Raw genomic sequence first — 16,230 nt, forward strand, 5'->3', positions numbered from 1 at the left:
ATCCGAGGTCATCTTGATAAGAAATCGCATATAAGGAAAGGTAATCAGCGGGAAGAAGTCAGTTTACAAATGTAATCGCCTCTTACACTGCTTTGAATTGCTGCTTGGATGGACGAGCGTTAGAAGATCAAAGCTGTTGGGACAATAAGCAAGATTCGGAAGAATTGGATAAAAATAAACCGTTTGCGATGGGAAAATAAGTACTCGAATTCCGCAATAGGTAAGGTTATTCATCTTTCAGAGTTGTATTGGAAAGTAATCCTTCGTACTTTCAGAAGTCGCATATAGGATTCAGCAAAGCGAGTTGATGACGAAGACAGGGTTGTGGACTGGTTGGAACACCGGCTCGTTGTGCTGTTGGATGCCGTCACTCGGAGTGCCACTCAACTTTTCTCTTCTTATTGTCTTTTTCGAAAAGTAAAAGTTTGGTTGAGGCCCGTGTTCAGTTTTTATCAGACTTGCAACGGCTCGGGTCGGGCCGAGCCGAAATCAACATTTCTCCGGCCCGGCCCGGTCGGCCCGGAACATATATTTGAAAATTAAAAAAAAAATTTATTGATAGGTTCGGAACAAAGAAAGCGAATAAAAAAACACAAAACAACTAACAAAAAACAGAAAAATCTAAAAACTATTTATATCCACTCAGGAAATTTAGCAGTGATTTGCAATCCGAGAACTACAAGTTCTGTCAAAAAATAAATTTTTGGACAAAAAATTGTAGTGAAAAAAGTTCAAAAATTCAAATCCGGGCCGGCCCGGAATTTTGCAAGTCTGGTTTTCTATATATAACAGTTTTTTAAAAACTCGATGGTCATGCTAATAATGTTTATTGGCACACCGGAAAAATTGGAAGAAATTGAAAAGTCTGGAATTACTTTCTCGAAAATGTATTGTGTATAAGCCCGTATACATGATTTTTCTTCAGTTTTCAGCACCAGGACAGTGCCTGATTTTTGTGTTGTATATATATATAGTCTCGGAAATGGAGAAACGCTTCAAAAAACTCTGTTAAAAAAGTTGTTTATTTCTCCAAATTACTCAAAAAATTTACTGATTCTCAGCTTTTCTGGCAGCAATACGAGACTCGAAATCAGCCTTCTTCTTGGCAACAAATGCTTCATAGGCAGTTTGATCGGCTGGGGATTGCGTCTTGATGTACTCATTGACTTTATCAATGAATTGGTGGAATGCAGCTCGGGCAGCTTCACGGTCGATCTCTGTTCCTTCAGCTGGTTGATTGGATGCGAAGTCAGTAGCAATCTTCAAGATTCCATCAGCAGCTTGGGCAGAAAGTCCGGAAGCTTCCATTTCTGCTTTGGCTTCCTCGGCTGGAAATTTCTATAGTGTAAGTCTAGTGAAGGCGTAAAACATACCAGTTGGCCATCCTGGTGGAGCGCACAAAACAGCGAGAGTGAGAGCAGAGAGGGTGATGAAAACCTTGAACATTTTTAGTTGAGTTGATGGTTTCACCTGATGTCTCATCCCTTTTTATACCGTTCGAAATCTGTGTTTTCTGCACAAAGTAAGTGACTAATACTTCCTGCTACCCACCAGACAATTCATAAAATCTGTTTGCATTTGTGACCAGTTCGACACAAAAACACAAATCATAAATGACCCTCATGAACTTTCCATACTATCTAGGGAGAAAGAGTCACGGTTTTTGAAAAACAAATCATTCGAAAAATTTATTTGATCAGTTGTTACTACTGTTCAATATACCAAGTCACAGTTTTGAAAATGGTATAAAAGGATTGAGAGGGATATGGAGGGATCATCATTCAAAATGTTCAAGGTTTTCATCACCCTCTCTACTCTCACTCTCGCTGTTTTGTGCGCTCCACCAGGATGGCCAACTGGTAAGTTTTACGCCGTCACTAGTTTTTTACACTATAGAAATTTCCAGCCGAGGAAGCCAAAGCCGAGATGGAAGCTTCCGGACTTTCTGCCCAAGCTGCTGATGGAATCCTGAAGATTGCTACTGATTTCGCATCTAACAAACCAGCTGAAGGAATTGAAATCGACCGTGAAGCTGCCCGTGCTGCATTCCACCAATTCATTGATAAGGTCAATGAGTACATCAAGACACAATCCCCAGCCGATCAAACTGCCTATGAAGCATTTGTTGCCAAGAAGAAGGCCGATTTCGAGTCTCGTATTGCTGCCAGAAAAGCTGAGAATCAGTAATTTTTGTTGAGTAATTTGGAGAAATAAACTACTTTTTTAACAAAGTTTTTGAAGCGTTGCTGAACTTTTGATAGCTCAAAAGTTATCTGAAGAAATGGTTGAAAAATCCGATTCGTCATTCCGAGTTCCAGAAAAGTTTTCTATTGAATGGAAATTGTTAGGAGTGTTGATTGGTCACTTAAATTTTTAACAATTGAACTAGAAAAATATCCTTTTCACTCCTTCAACATTTATTAAAAAACTCATCACAATAACTGAAAATAATAACAAACAACCCCTCTCAATTGTCCTCGTCTTTCACACATTGTCTCCTTCTTGTATATAAGAAAAGAGTTCGAGTCAGTTCTACAACAAAAATGTTCCGTCCACTTCTAACGATTCTGGCGGTTCTCGCGCTCACTGCCCACACATCTCCTGGAGTCTTCCGATATTCTCATCTTCGTGATGGCGTTTGTGATACGTTTAGTGCACAATACAAGTGTCCAGCAGTTGTCAAAGGGGCTATCCCATTACTGAAGAATCCTGAAACTCTCCCGAGCGCATGCTACAACGTGAGGGCTATTTGCATCCTTGAAGAGCTGTCTTGTCCTGAAATATCTGCCGAAGATTCGAAAAAAGTTGCCGAAGCATGTTTTATTGAATCAGGTGGTGGCACAACATCTCGACCATCACCAACAGAAGAGCCAGAATATACGACTGCCTCACCACCAACTGGAACTACTGAAGACAATTCTATTCATACCACTGGAACCCCTCCAACTCCAACTTCAGAAACTGAAGAGCCGGTACACATAACACTTCCTGACCCAGGAATCCCTGACTCCGATCATACAACTGCCTCTCCACCAACTGGAACTACTGATGACAATTCTATTCATACCACTGGAACCCCTCCAACTCCAACTCCAGAAACTGAAGAGCCGGTACACACAACACTTCCTGACCCAGGAATCCCTGACTCCGATCATACAACTGCCTCTCCACCAACTGGAACTACTGATGACAATTCTATTCATACCACTGGAACCCCACCAACTCCAACTCCAGAACCTGAAGAGCAGCCACATACAATACTTCCTGACCCAGGAATCCCTGCGTGTACATCTCCGCCTCCAACGACAACAACACGTGATCCGAATGCGCCACCACCAACTCAAGAGGGATACGTTTGTGGTGGACCCATTGATGTTACGAATATGCCTAACTAAATGATTACCTGTTTATTCAACCAAAGTTTTATATTGTATTTCGTGTATTTTTATTGTAATAAACGTTAAATGGCGTGTCCGATGTGTTTCATTGTTTGAAAAAGTCAGTCTTACTTATTGAAAAAGTCAGTCTTACTGAAAAAGTCAGTTAGTTAGAGCATGTCATCAGCTCTCAAAACTTAAAAGTTTATAGGTCTTGGCTTGATATTCAGTTCCAAAATATAGTACAGACTAGCCACAAATAAAAAACGAGATCTTGAAACATTAGAATTTTCTGAAAAAAATACATGTCAGTTAGCTGTTGGAATTCCGAAACCACGAAACCCTGACCGACGTTCTGAAAATAGTTACGAAAATTCCAAAGCTTCCAAACAAGTTCTAGTCTTACGTTTTCATTGGCTTCCTTTTCCAAAAATACAGTTTCTTTCGAAACTCAGGGTAGGTCAACACGACAACAATGGAATTAAAAACGGAGTGAGTTGGCATGCAAATAAATGCAATTCGAGTTATTTCTGAAACGGTTCCTGTTCTGAAAACATTGAAGTGAGTAGGAGATTACGTTGTGAGTTCTCGCTGGGAAACCATATTTCAATTGCAAGAATACAAGCAGGAATGAATGCAATTGGCGCTGTCACAAACTGAAATTCATAAAGTTTATCTCAGAGGAGACTATATATCTCAGAGGAGACTATATATATAGTGGAAAACCTGTAGAATCAAACACCGCAAAGCGACTCTGTGACGAGACAACGTGTTGGTAGATAAACGGTTTTCCACTTTTTTTAATCCTCTAATCATTTTGAGTGCAAGAATATTGATTATAACTGCAGTTTTCAGAGTCCCTCCAAATATTAATCCATAAGAAAACATCATTTTTTCATTGCTGACATAGTAAATAAAATCTTCGAGAGCATGAAAATTAGCAGATAGTGATGGGTAGAGCTCAAATATAACATTTAAAAAAATAATTTCCCAACTTGAAATAAGTATTACCTTGTCCAAAACTCTCAGTTGTTCTTCTCGAGTTTCTGCACTTATAAAAATTGAAGTCGCCATAACACACGTGTAAAGAATACACAATACATAAATACATAAGTATACAGCGCTTGATGATCCCAATGGATTTGCCAAATTCATAATTGCTTTATGTTTTCTGAAGAAACAAATCGTAAGCACTTCGATTTGTCCACTCAACAAAAATGAGAATATTGTGAACATTGTGTGAGATGAGAATAAGTAGTGCCCGATTCCATAACCATAGCCAGCGGGAATCGGGAAGAATCCAATTGGTTGACCCACTATAGAAATATGTAGATCCGATAAAGTGCATGAAATCTGAAAGAGTTCAAGTTCAAGGTAACTTCTTATTAATCTACCTGAAAAGCTAACAAATAAAATCGATAGGATGATGATAAACAATCAGATAAACTACGAATAAGTTGAGTATAAGCGAAGATATTCCAGTAATGTAGTAGTGATCGATAAGGTAAGAGGGAACATCGAAAGAGATGCGAATTTCAGACATGAAAAATTAAGCCGAAGAAAAACGGATCAATGAGCAACAAATCTAGACAATCCATGTTTTCTTAGAGGGTATTGAAAGGAGAGCAGGTGAATTATCAGCTTTGAGAGATGCTTTGAGAGCTAGTGACATGCTCTGAAACTCACTTTTTCAAACAATGTGACTTCCCGTAGTTTAACGTTTATTCAATTATAATTAAACAAAATGCAAACTGAGCGGACAGACAATAATTTAGTTATTCATATTTGTAACATTGATTTGTCCACCTCAGGCGTATCCCTCTTGAGTTGTTGGTGGGGCATTCGGATCACGTGTTGTTGTTGTTGGAGGCGGAGATGCGCACCATTTTATAGATAAGGTCAATGAGTACATCTCGCTATTACTGCCTATTCCTCTAGAGGGTTCATCCGATATTCTCGTCTTAATCATAGTTTTTGTGATACGTATAATGCAACATACATATGCTCATGAGCCGTCAAAATTGTTTTCTCCTTTTTGCGGGTTCGTGAAATGCCCACGACCGCATGCAGCATGTTGAGTTATAGAAGCACTCCTGAAGAGATGCCTTGTTCTGGACTGTCCGAGAAGATTTGAATAAAGTTATCGAAGAGTGTGCTCAAGTATCAGGCGATGACACAACAGCTCGACCATCACCAACAGAAGAGCCAGAATATACGACTGCCTCTCCACCAACTGGAACTACTGAAGACCCTGACTCCGATCATACCACTGGAACTACACCAACACCAACAACAGCTGTTGACCCGTTTGCGTGCACACCTTCGCCACAAACAACTACAACACGTGATCCGACAACTCAAGAGGGATACGCCTGTGGTGGACACATTGCTGCTACGAATATGCCTAACAAAACAATTGCCTGTCCATTCAACCAAGTTTTAGATTAAATTTCTCGCAATTTCAATTAAAGTATAATGACGTATCCCAGAGCTGTGCGGAATTCCTTCCTTCGACTTCCTTCTTCCTTCTTTTTTTAAAAATTTCACTTCCTGTTTCCTTCTTCCTTTTTCCGTTGAAATTGTTGGCCACTTCCGACTTCCGTGTAAAAAGTTCACAAAAATTTTGTAATTTTCGACGGAATTTCAGCGGAATTTTGGTGGGTTTTCAAGGTATTTCGTATGCAAAACAACGCCAAAATTCGCTTTCAGAGTGACTAAAAAAAATTTCCTCAAATTTCAAATTTTCAAAATTAACTTCCGACTTCCGGGTTCGGACCCAACTTTCTTCTTCCTTCTTCGTTCTTCATTTTTCAAAAATTTTACTTCCGCACAGCTCTGACGTGTCCAATGTGTCCTTTTCAAAGCATGTGTATTTTCTGATAATTCACCTGCTCTCCGTTCAACACCCACTAACAAAACATGGATTGTCTTGAATTTTTCCTTATTGATTCGTTTGTTCTCATATTTTTCATGTCTGAAATTCGCATCTCTTTCGATGTTCCCTCTTACCTTATCGTTCACTACTACATTACTGGAATATCTTCGCTTATACTCAACTTATTCGTAGTTTATCTGATTGTTTATCATAGTGGAAAACTTGATTCCTACCGATTTTATTTGTTAGCGTTTCAGGTAGATTAATAAGAAATTGCTTTGAACTTGGACTCTTTTTTTCAGATTTCATGCACTTTATCGGATCTACATATTTCTATAGTGGCTCAACCAATTGGATTCTTCCCGATTCCCGCCGGCTATGGTTATGGAATCGGACATTATTTCATCTCATCACACACAGGGTCCACAATATTCTCATTTTTGTTGAGTGGACAAATCGAAGTGCTCACGATTTGTTTCTTCAGAAAACATAAAGCAATTACGAATTTGGCAAATCCGTTGGGATCATCAAGCGCTGTATACTTATGTATTTATGCAATGTGTGTTCTTTTTACGGGTGTTTTTACAACTTCAATTTTCATAAGTGCAGAAACTCGAGAGGAGCAACTGAGGGTTTTGGACACGGTAATACTTATTTCAAGTTGGGAAACTATTTTTTTAATGTTTTATTTGAGCTCTACCCATCACTATCTGCTAATTTTCATGCACTCGAAGATTTTATTTACTATGTCAGCAATGAAAAAATGATGTTCTGTTACGTATTAATATTTGGAGGGACTCTGAAAACTGCAGTTATAATCAATATTCTTGCATTCAGAATGGTTAAAGGATTGAAAAAAGTGAAAACCCGTTTGTCTACCAACACGTTGTATCTTCACAGGGTCACTTTGCGATGCTTGATTTTACAAGTTACTCACTAGTCTCATTTTGAAAAAAAAAACTTGGTGACTTTCAGTTTCTGACAGCGCCAATTGCATTCATTCCTGCATGTGTTCTTGCAATTGAAATATGGTTTCCTAACGAGAACTCACAACGTAATCTCCAAATAACTTGAAAGCTTTCAGAACATAAACAGTTTCAGAAATATCCCGTATTGCATTTATGTGCATGCCAACTCACTCGATCTTCAATTCAATTGTTGTCGTGTTGACCTATCCAGAGTTTCGAAAGAAATTATATTTTTGGAAAAGGAAGTCAATGAATACGTAAGACTTGAATTTATTTGGAAGCTTTGGAATTTCTGTAATTGTTTTCAGAACTTCGGCCAGGGTTTCGTGGCTTCGAAATTCAAACAGTAATGCAGCTAACTGACATGTATTTTATCTAAATCTTATGATGTTTAATTTAAATACAAACCCTAAGCTTCATTACCGAACTTGCACCACATTTGCTTTGCTCTGTTTAAAAAAAATCAACTCTTCAGTAAAATTTCATTATGAAACGAGTGCGAGAAGTTTCCTGTAAATGCCGTAAGGTGGTATCGAGTTCAAAACTTCTAGAAAACAAGTTACGAGATCAAAGTGTGAATTAATTGGCAAAACAGATTCACACCATTAAATAACTATTGAATAGTTTTCTTCGAATAAACTCAAGTCGTTGAGTTTCTATTAGTCATTATATAATTTTCCCCTCAAAGTCAAAAGACCGAAATAAAAGTTAGGAATGTTGATTGGTGATTGGGAACTCTAACAATTGAACCATTTATCAATAAACTCATCACAATAACTGGAAAAAATAACCACCAACTCTTTCAATTGTCCTCTTTTTTTATTCATTGTCCTCTTTCTGTATATAAGAAAAGAGTTCGAGACATGTCTCCAACAAAAATGTTCCGTCCACTTCTAACGATTCTGACGGTTCTCGCTGTTACAGCCTATTCCTCCCCAGGAGTCTTCCGATATTCTCATCTTCGTGATGGTGTTTGTGATACGTTTAAAGCAAAATACTTCTGCCCAGCATCTGTCGAACATGTTGTCTCATTTCTTGGGTATCCCTATATGCTCCCGATCCTATGCAGGGACTTGAGTTCTACATGCACCCCCGAAGAGCTGTCTTGTCCAGAAGTGTCTAAAGAAGATTTGAAAAGAGTTACTGAAGCATGTGCTCAAGTATCAGGCGGTGGCACAACAGCTCGACCATCACCAACAGAAGAGGCTGAACATACGACTGGAACCCCACCAACTCCAACTCCAGAACCGCCACACACAACACTTCCTGACCCAGGAATCCCTGACTCCGATCATACGACTGGAACCCCACCAACTCCAACTCCAGAACCTGAAGAGCAGCCACATACAACACTGGCTAGTCCAGAAGTGCCTTGGTAACCTGTTGTATAACCAGAAGTCTTGCTTTTCTATATTTGTATCGATATCTAAAAATAACGATTATTAACTCAATAAATTGTTCATTCTCAATGAAATTACTCAAAAAGTAGAATGTCCACAGAAGTGTCTAAACCACAAACGGGATCAAAATAAATTTTTTGCCTAAAGAGTAGGAACCAAGTGCGTTATTCAATTATGAACCGTGTTGTCGTGGAATTAACTAGCCATTAATTCACGACCTTCAATAACCAGCCTAACCACTCTATGGCGTCTATTAGATTCACAAATATCTAACCAAAATGGCTATAAGAAATGGTTTTGACAATGAATTCAATACGTGTTACGTGACCTTCCCGAGGAAATGCTCAACAACTATCGTCGACTACTTGCGTGCCCTGACCTCTGATTGTGCCGACCCCAAGATAACGATCGCCCTCGATTCGCTGCATATAAGGAAACGGAATCAACGGGAAACCTCACTCTTTCTTCGACTCTCGTGACTCTACTCTCCACTCTCGTGTTCTTGCTCTCTCGGACAACCTTTCCACTGCCGGAGCTCTACCAATCGGGATATCAACCGCGTCTCCGACAACTACTCCACCTATGCTCCGGCTCCCGAAGAACTCGAGACACCTAAAGTATCCTCCTGACCCTTTAACACTATTGAATAAATCCGTCACACCTCTCCTCTATTGTTATTCTCGCATTCTAAGTCTGACGGGGTTCACCTTCCCTCTAACGTCAGCACACGTGTAATTATATTACTCGACTACACCCGTAATTTACAATCAGAGTGACATTTGGCAGACGTAAGATGTCATTTCACGCAGAAATTATAAAATTACATCATTTTTTATACTTCCTTTTTTGCTTATTTTTATGGCTGAAGATCTTAAGGCATATTATCTCAAAAACTATTCACAATGCAACCTACAGTATAGTTTTCTAGCTTCTTGGCAAGGTTTAGCTTATCCAAGTCATGTGATTCAGTCTATATCTCTGCCATTTCTAGTGCTAACATTTTATATAATTCTGAAAAAACTCCATCTAACATGAAGTCTTTCAGTATACCTTTGCTTCATTGTCACATTTGGTAAGTGTACGGAACAGTGGTTAGCAAGTTCTAAGCACAAATGTTTTAGGTACTCATTGCTAAATTTGTTAGCCTCTACACTTGCCACCCCTTATATTTACATAAGATTTTTTGCTGGATTTGGAGTTGGTGTGCTCAGCTGGTTAGGTGTCCCTTTTATGTATCAGACACTACTCGGATTGTTTTCGCTTTCTGGTAAGTAAAATTCATAAAATTCCCACGAATTTATATTAAGGCTCAACCTCCTCTTGCATATTTTTATTTGAAAATCGGAGCCATTCACTTCGAGAAAACACTCTTAAAATAAAGGGAAAATATTTTCGGATTTTATATCATTTTCTTATGTTTATCATTAACTGCTCAATACTGGTCGTAGTCTTTGATTCACCTTCTGACCAAGCAGTTTATAAGCTGCAACTTTTGGAATTGGATCCTTGTCCAACTCAAGAGTTTTTCAAATCTGATCTATTTATAATATCTGCCGATAAGAACCTAATGAGATTCTGTGCTTGGGTACTTGGACCGTTTCTTATATTCAATTCAACTGGACATGTTCTATTTCATGCCTCATGTACTGTATATCATCTTTTTATAGTTCCATCTAAACTTATTTCTTATCAAACTCAACGATTACAACGTCAATTTTTTATCGGGACAGTGTTTCAAACTGGAATCCCTTTTGTCTTTCTTGGAGGCCCTTTTGCTATTATTGCAGTAGTTTATTCAATGGATTGTGGATGTCAGGAACTTATAAATTTATCAACTTTGATTATTCAGTTACACGGAAAAGCTGGGAGTTTAACAATTCTCACTGTTTACAGTTGTTATAGGAGAGCTGTCATTCGTATATTTCACGAGTGGAAGAGGGAAAGTGAGCGAATTTCTGGCAGTAATTGAAATATAACAAAGACTTGCAGAACCCAGAACTTCGATCCAAGTGTCTCCAGAGTATAGAGTGAATTCACTGTCGAAAGTTCAGAAACAGTGAATTCAAAATCGGATACAATGTGTTCCCGGTTGTGTACACACATCGACAGTAGCTAATACTCACAGCAGGAGTCCTTTCCTTAATCCGGTTCATCGTGGAAAAAAGGAAGACTTATTAAGGTTACCGCATGCGGGCGGCAAGAAGACACACACTCTTTTATCTCCACCTGGGAGGAGAGTCCTCTGCATACCGCCCATCTCTAACCATTCCTCACTCTGAGTTTTATTTTTTCCTCACACTCCTTATTTATAGTTGACAGTAATGACCATGATTCTAAAATTTTTGCACGTTTTTAGTTGAAATTTTCCTACTTTGTGAATGTGTTACGGTATCAGTAATTGTCCCCACTATGAAAGTTTTTAATGAATCATGCAGACCAAAAGTAGAGCTTCATTTTTGTAGTTGACAGCTTTTTTGCATGAACACTTACCAGATGGCTATGACCATTTTAAGACGACAGCTTCAAAAAATCGCACTATTTTTCACTGAAATTGGTGGATTTGAGAGAGATATTATTTTGGCGATACGTAACTTGCTAGGGAATACCTGTACAAAACATTATTAAAAAGTTATACTTTTGATCTGAACGACCCGTAAAATTTTTACTTCGTGTAGTGATACCATGACACCCTCTCAAAGTTGAACATTTTAAACTGAAACGCACAAAGTTGTTAGAATTGTGGCCACTACAGTACATAATTAAGTGCTCTTCTCAATTTTTAATACATTTTTGTTGTTTTCAGGTACCCATAACACATACGATTTTTCTCAACTCTCAACATGTTGACATATGAAACTATGGCGATCTCAACAATGGTAAGTAGTTTGCACAGATAGAATATAAGTTTTGAGGTTTTTTTTTTGTATTTTTGATTATTGCGGAAAAAACTTTGAAAATTATATTCAATGTACATATTTCACCGCTCAAAATTCATCATGAACTTATTTAATTTTTCCAGAACCTCCAGCAACTTTGCCTTGAATCGCATAACCTTGATAAGTCTGTTCCGCTTAAAATTGTAAGAAAAGATTGTCAGCCAAGTAAAGAAGCATGCGAGCACTTTTTGGACAAGACCAAAGTCATTATACAAAGATACTCGCAATTAGCTGATAGAATCAGAGCAGAAGTTATAGAAGAAAACATGACGAAGGCTATCGAAAATTTCAAGGACGCAGTTTTAAAAAGATTGGGGCTTCCATTGGAAATCTACCAACTGTTCAAGGTCCCAACGACACATCAGTTCCTCCAGGAGTACCGAGCAAACATCGGTAGGTCGATGAAAGTTTTGCAAGACTGGCAAAACAAACGGCAAATCTGGTCGGACAAACTGAAAAACATTGAAGCGGATTCGAATGACAACGAGAGGAAAGCAAGTTTGGCTAGCGATACTCAACTGGAACTGGATTGTCTCACTTATTTCGAAGTCAAGGAGTTGTGGATAAAAGAAGGAAGAAGTCTAGTGGGAACTTGGAATTGGTGGAAAAATACGGTAAACCTGCTAAAAAAAACATATACAAAATGTATACTTTCAGATCCACCACAACTTTTATCTCACTTTCAAAATGTTCCATTATCAATGGCCTGCTTGGTTGAATCTGAATGCATTTCAAAATCACGTAAACGCCTACAATTTCATTAAGAATTCTTTGAACAGTCTTCGATTTGACTGGAACTCAATCCAAAGTGATAACCCGGTCGCTCTGGTTTCGGATTTCGACAGAGAAATTGAAAAGAGCAGGGACATGATGAGTTCGTTTGGATTTTCTGCACAAGTGGGACCTTTTCAGGAAGCAACAATCGCCATTGCGGAATAGAATTTCCTCTGTCGAACTCGCTTCTGATATACAGATATTAAAATGTAAACTTGTTTGTAAATTTATCAAAATTATTTTTATTGCATAATGTTATCTTTGTTGAAAATCTCTAAACTTGCGCAAATATTTTTTCTGCTCAATAAAACTGTGTTTTTCTATGGCATTCTTAATTTATTTCACAGCAGGAGACCGCGGACTCTAGGTTAATCCGGTACATCAGGAAAAAAGGAAGACACATATTACCGCCCGGTGAATGCGGGCGGGCGGCGGGAGGCAGGAAGACTTTGATCTTGACCTGGGGGAGGAGAGTCCTCTGCATACCGCACAACACTGGCCATTAGCCATTTGAGGTCTTGCTCCTATTGTTTTTATACTACTCACTCTATGTTACATGTAAAGCTGCTGTCATTAAAACAAATCTGTTTTTTAAAGAATTAAGTTATTATGATCTTCTGGAGTTTGTTCTACTTTTTATCGTCTTTGTTTTTCTTTCTGTATTGTTTCGGAACAGGATTCATCAAAAAAGAAAAATGACATGAGAGGAAAAGGTTTTTGGTATTATTTTTATCTGCGTTATCATAAAGTTTCGGTAAGATTTATCAAAACTGGACCACATGAGAAGTACTCCTTCCTCGATTGAATGCCTTGAACAAGAAGTATGTTTTACATATTGTTTAACTCGTAATTCCTCTTACTTCCTAAGTCACACATCATTTCCACGACTGCTTTTCGGTAGACATTATGAACTAGGAGAATAGAAATACTAGACATTAAACCGTGTAAGCCAACAATGATCATTGATAAATTCGCAAACTCCTGACATTGACAGTTAATGGCATGTATGAAGGCCATAAAAAGAAATGGGATTGCAATAAAAACAAAATGAACACCTGTCTGGAAAACAATTCGGACAAAGAACTGACGTTGAAGACGCTGGGTGTTCTTCGAAATTAATGTGGATGGAGCAATATAGAGATAGTAAACGAGACAACTGACATGAAATTGTAGGTGACCCACAGCATGTAACAATATGAAAGGTCCGTGGATCCAGACAACGAAGTTAAGCAAATTTTGATTAGTCGTAGCTATGAAAACATCGAACTTGAAGAATTCAGAGTTTGGACATGGGTCCACTTCTAATGCTTGCATTTTCGCTGCTTCTTGATTTGTAGGAATGATAAAAAATATCCATGAAATCGTGGAATTAACCAAGAAAAACATGGCATGGTAAATCACTCTAAAGACTGTCCGTGTAATCTTGAACCGATTACTCTGCAATGAACTACTTCTGCTTTCAAATAAGAACGTGTAGGAGCAAGTTGTGCCTGTATGAAAAAATTGCATTTTCTGTTAAGAACCACTAAGAAAAAGTACACGAAATGACACAAATGCCAATCAATAGTTGTAACTGTGTTGACACTTGCAAATAACTAAATAAGCCAACTGTAAATACAGCAGCCATACGATGAAAAACATAAGGTGTTTCAAAAGTGCAGAACAATGAGTTGAGAAGTGTAGCCCTTAAAAATGTGATAGGTAAAACGGAGAGCATAAATGTTTCTGTAAGTCTCACCAGAAATGGCAAAATAACATAGGATATTTCAGCGATGTCATATTATTGGGTGTCTTCTTGATAATAACATAAAAACTGAGAGCTTGAAATGGTAGGGCAATAACTTGAAGTGCATGACTGGGATATGCTACTCCCTGCCAAGAAGCCAGAAAACTATACTCCAGGTTACACTGCGAATAGTTTTTAAGATAATATTCTTCTAAAATTTGAACCATGAGGAAAATTACAACGGAAGTTTGTCTAGGAATGGAAATGTAGGTTGAGTCGAAAAGAATAAAAAATGCCGAACCACCTGTCTCAGATGACAAATTCCACAAAGTATTTTAAACTTGCTCAGTATACTAATAATGCTCAACATGTCATAAAGATTAATTCAGATTTTACATCGATCTAAAAATAGAACAATTACAAGTTAAGAGAAGCATTTCGTAAAAAATTCTGAATTTTGCTTTTTCGAATTACGATTAACGGTTTCATTGATTCACAACTTAGTCGATTCTGGATAAATTAAAGTTCGAGATCTCGATTATAACCGTTTACCTTTCCTAGTACTCTGTGTCGCAAAGTACTTTTAAGACAATTTCTGCATTTCGCACCCTAAAAGTGAATTTATCTCTCCCGAAAAACAGTTTAACAGTTTTGACGGTTGAGAAGAGGTTCAATAGTGAAGATCTTATCGTCGCTCATGATCACGTCCGAGACACGACGCACCTGCAGATCGGCACGCACCTTCTCCGATTTTTCAAGTCGTGAAGCTTTGCGCTGAAAGCAACTGTCCTCGCTGGAAAAGCCTAATTATTTTTTTGGTTTCACAATTAGAGGAGTTGGGACTTTAAGTGATCAATATACTATTTAAAAAAAAGCTTTTTTATATGGATAGTCCCTTGAAAGTTACATCTATTTTCATTTCTTAAATTTAGGAGTCTGTAACTAAAAAAAATCTTTTTTTTAAAGGTCATGACAATAACAGAATCATTAAGAATGCAACCTGACGAATTCATACGCCATTTCACTCATTGATAAAAAATAACATTCTAACTGAAACAGCTGACTTTTTTTTTGATTTTTTCGCACAGCTCTCATTTCATTTCCTTCTATTTTAAGTGTACTACATCAATCGCATTGCAAGTCCAGAATTTGATCAGAGACAGGTGATTTTTGCTTACGACACAACCTTACATTTCCATCACTCGGCCAACTTCCTCTGTAGTTTTTGTCATGGCTATCACTCTAGAGGAATATTATCTTGTGAACTATTCTCAGTGTAATGTACCGTATAGTTTTCTAGCTTCCTGGCAAGGATTGGCATATCCAAGTCATGTTATTCAGTCGGTCTCGTTTGCACTTGAAGTTCTAACGATTTTTCTGATTATGAGTAAAACTCCAGTTCAAATGAAGACTTTCAGATACCAATTATTGTTTGGCTACTTTTGGTAAGTATTAAAAGTTGTTGTTCACATTTTTCAGTAAAACACAATAAATCGTCTCTTCTGTAAATGGTATTTTCCCAGGTGCACATTGATCAACTTACTTGCTTGTTCTCTTGCAACGCCCTATGTTTATCTCAAGTTTCGTGGCGGTTTCGGAGTTGGACTGCTCAGCTGGTTAGGGGTGCCTTTTAAGTATCAAGCTGTCACTGGCTTTTTTGCATTGTCATGTAAGGCAACATATATAAAAAAGACCGTATAAAAATGTTCAGGTGCTACTAGTTCATATATATTTTTATTCGAAGGTTGTAGCAGTTCTCTCCAAGAAAACAAGTTTAGAATCACTCGGAAGTGTTTTCGAATTGTCTATCATTCTTTGATTTTCCTCATCAATAGTTCTACATTTTTCATATTGTACGGTTGGCACCGTGTGTTCTTCAAAACAATTCTTTAAAGTCGCTTGAGTTTCTAGACTCACTCCGTATGTCACTGTGTGCCGCGTTTGACCTACGGGCGCGCGTGCATTTCTCGCAGCTATTTTGTCAATTTCGCTTTCAAAATGGAGATTTTCGGGACTCTTGGGCGCTGGCGGAGGCACGTTAGGTGCTCCGTTATTCTCGTTTGTAGATCTTACCTCTTTCTTTGGTTTTTAGACCAATTTTATAGTTTTCTTGTGTTTTTAGTGGGTTTTTAGCCAGTTGGCTTGAAATAAATTGATTATTTCAACAAGAAATT

At 38.0% G+C, this 16,230-nt stretch overlaps 7 protein-coding genes across 7 annotated transcripts; 6 read left to right on the forward strand and 1 right to left on the reverse strand.

Moving 5' to 3' along the window:
* Window positions 1-1,047: 1,047 nt before the first annotated feature.
* Window positions 1,048-1,446, reverse strand: GCK72_020453 (uncharacterized protein; the record flags this gene model as incomplete). The annotated part of the gene is made up of 2 exons (XM_003116345.2): window positions 1,048-1,328; window positions 1,374-1,446. 2 exons carry the CDS (start codon window positions 1,444-1,446, stop codon window positions 1,048-1,050), a joined length of 354 nt encoding a protein of 117 aa, XP_003116393.2.
* A 340-nt stretch (window positions 1,447-1,786) lies between these two features.
* GCK72_020454 (uncharacterized protein) lies at window positions 1,787-2,187 on the forward strand (the record flags this gene model as incomplete). Its single annotated transcript, XM_003116260.2, has 2 exons — window positions 1,787-1,859; window positions 1,907-2,187. The coding sequence occupies 2 exons, from the start codon at window positions 1,787-1,789 to the stop codon at window positions 2,185-2,187; spliced, it is 354 nt and encodes a 117-aa protein (XP_003116308.2).
* A 356-nt stretch (window positions 2,188-2,543) lies between these two features.
* GCK72_020455 (uncharacterized protein) lies at window positions 2,544-3,395 on the forward strand (the record flags this gene model as incomplete). The annotated part of the gene is made up of 1 exon (XM_003116108.2): window positions 2,544-3,395. One exon carries the CDS (start codon window positions 2,544-2,546, stop codon window positions 3,393-3,395), a length of 852 nt encoding a protein of 283 aa, XP_003116156.2.
* Window positions 3,396-3,879: 484 nt separating this feature from the next.
* GCK72_020456 (uncharacterized protein) lies at window positions 3,880-5,825 on the forward strand (the record flags this gene model as incomplete). The annotated part of the gene is made up of 2 exons (XM_053733583.1): window positions 3,880-3,938; window positions 5,477-5,825. 2 exons carry the CDS (start codon window positions 3,880-3,882, stop codon window positions 5,823-5,825), a joined length of 408 nt encoding a protein of 135 aa, XP_053582496.1.
* A 522-nt stretch (window positions 5,826-6,347) lies between these two features.
* Window positions 6,348-7,570, forward strand: GCK72_020457 (uncharacterized protein; the record flags this gene model as incomplete). The annotated part of the gene is made up of 4 exons (XM_003115979.2): window positions 6,348-6,509; window positions 6,555-6,811; window positions 7,354-7,477; window positions 7,529-7,570. The coding sequence occupies 4 exons, from the start codon at window positions 6,348-6,350 to the stop codon at window positions 7,568-7,570; spliced, it is 585 nt and encodes a 194-aa protein (XP_003116027.2).
* A 528-nt stretch (window positions 7,571-8,098) lies between these two features.
* GCK72_020458 (uncharacterized protein) lies at window positions 8,099-8,599 on the forward strand (the record flags this gene model as incomplete). Its single annotated transcript, XM_003116374.2, has 1 exon — window positions 8,099-8,599. One exon carries the CDS (start codon window positions 8,099-8,101, stop codon window positions 8,597-8,599), a length of 501 nt encoding a protein of 166 aa, XP_003116422.2.
* A 2,861-nt stretch (window positions 8,600-11,460) lies between these two features.
* GCK72_020459 (uncharacterized protein) lies at window positions 11,461-12,495 on the forward strand (the record flags this gene model as incomplete). The annotated part of the gene is made up of 3 exons (XM_053733584.1): window positions 11,461-11,496; window positions 11,640-12,170; window positions 12,214-12,495. 3 exons carry the CDS (start codon window positions 11,461-11,463, stop codon window positions 12,493-12,495), a joined length of 849 nt encoding a protein of 282 aa, XP_053582497.1.
* Window positions 12,496-16,230: the final 3,735 nt, after the last annotated feature.

The sequence above is a fragment of the Caenorhabditis remanei genome, chromosome V, assembly GCF_010183535.1.
Source record: "Caenorhabditis remanei strain PX506 chromosome V, whole genome shotgun sequence".
NCBI classification, from domain to species: Eukaryota; Metazoa; Nematoda; class Chromadorea; order Rhabditida; family Rhabditidae; genus Caenorhabditis; species Caenorhabditis remanei.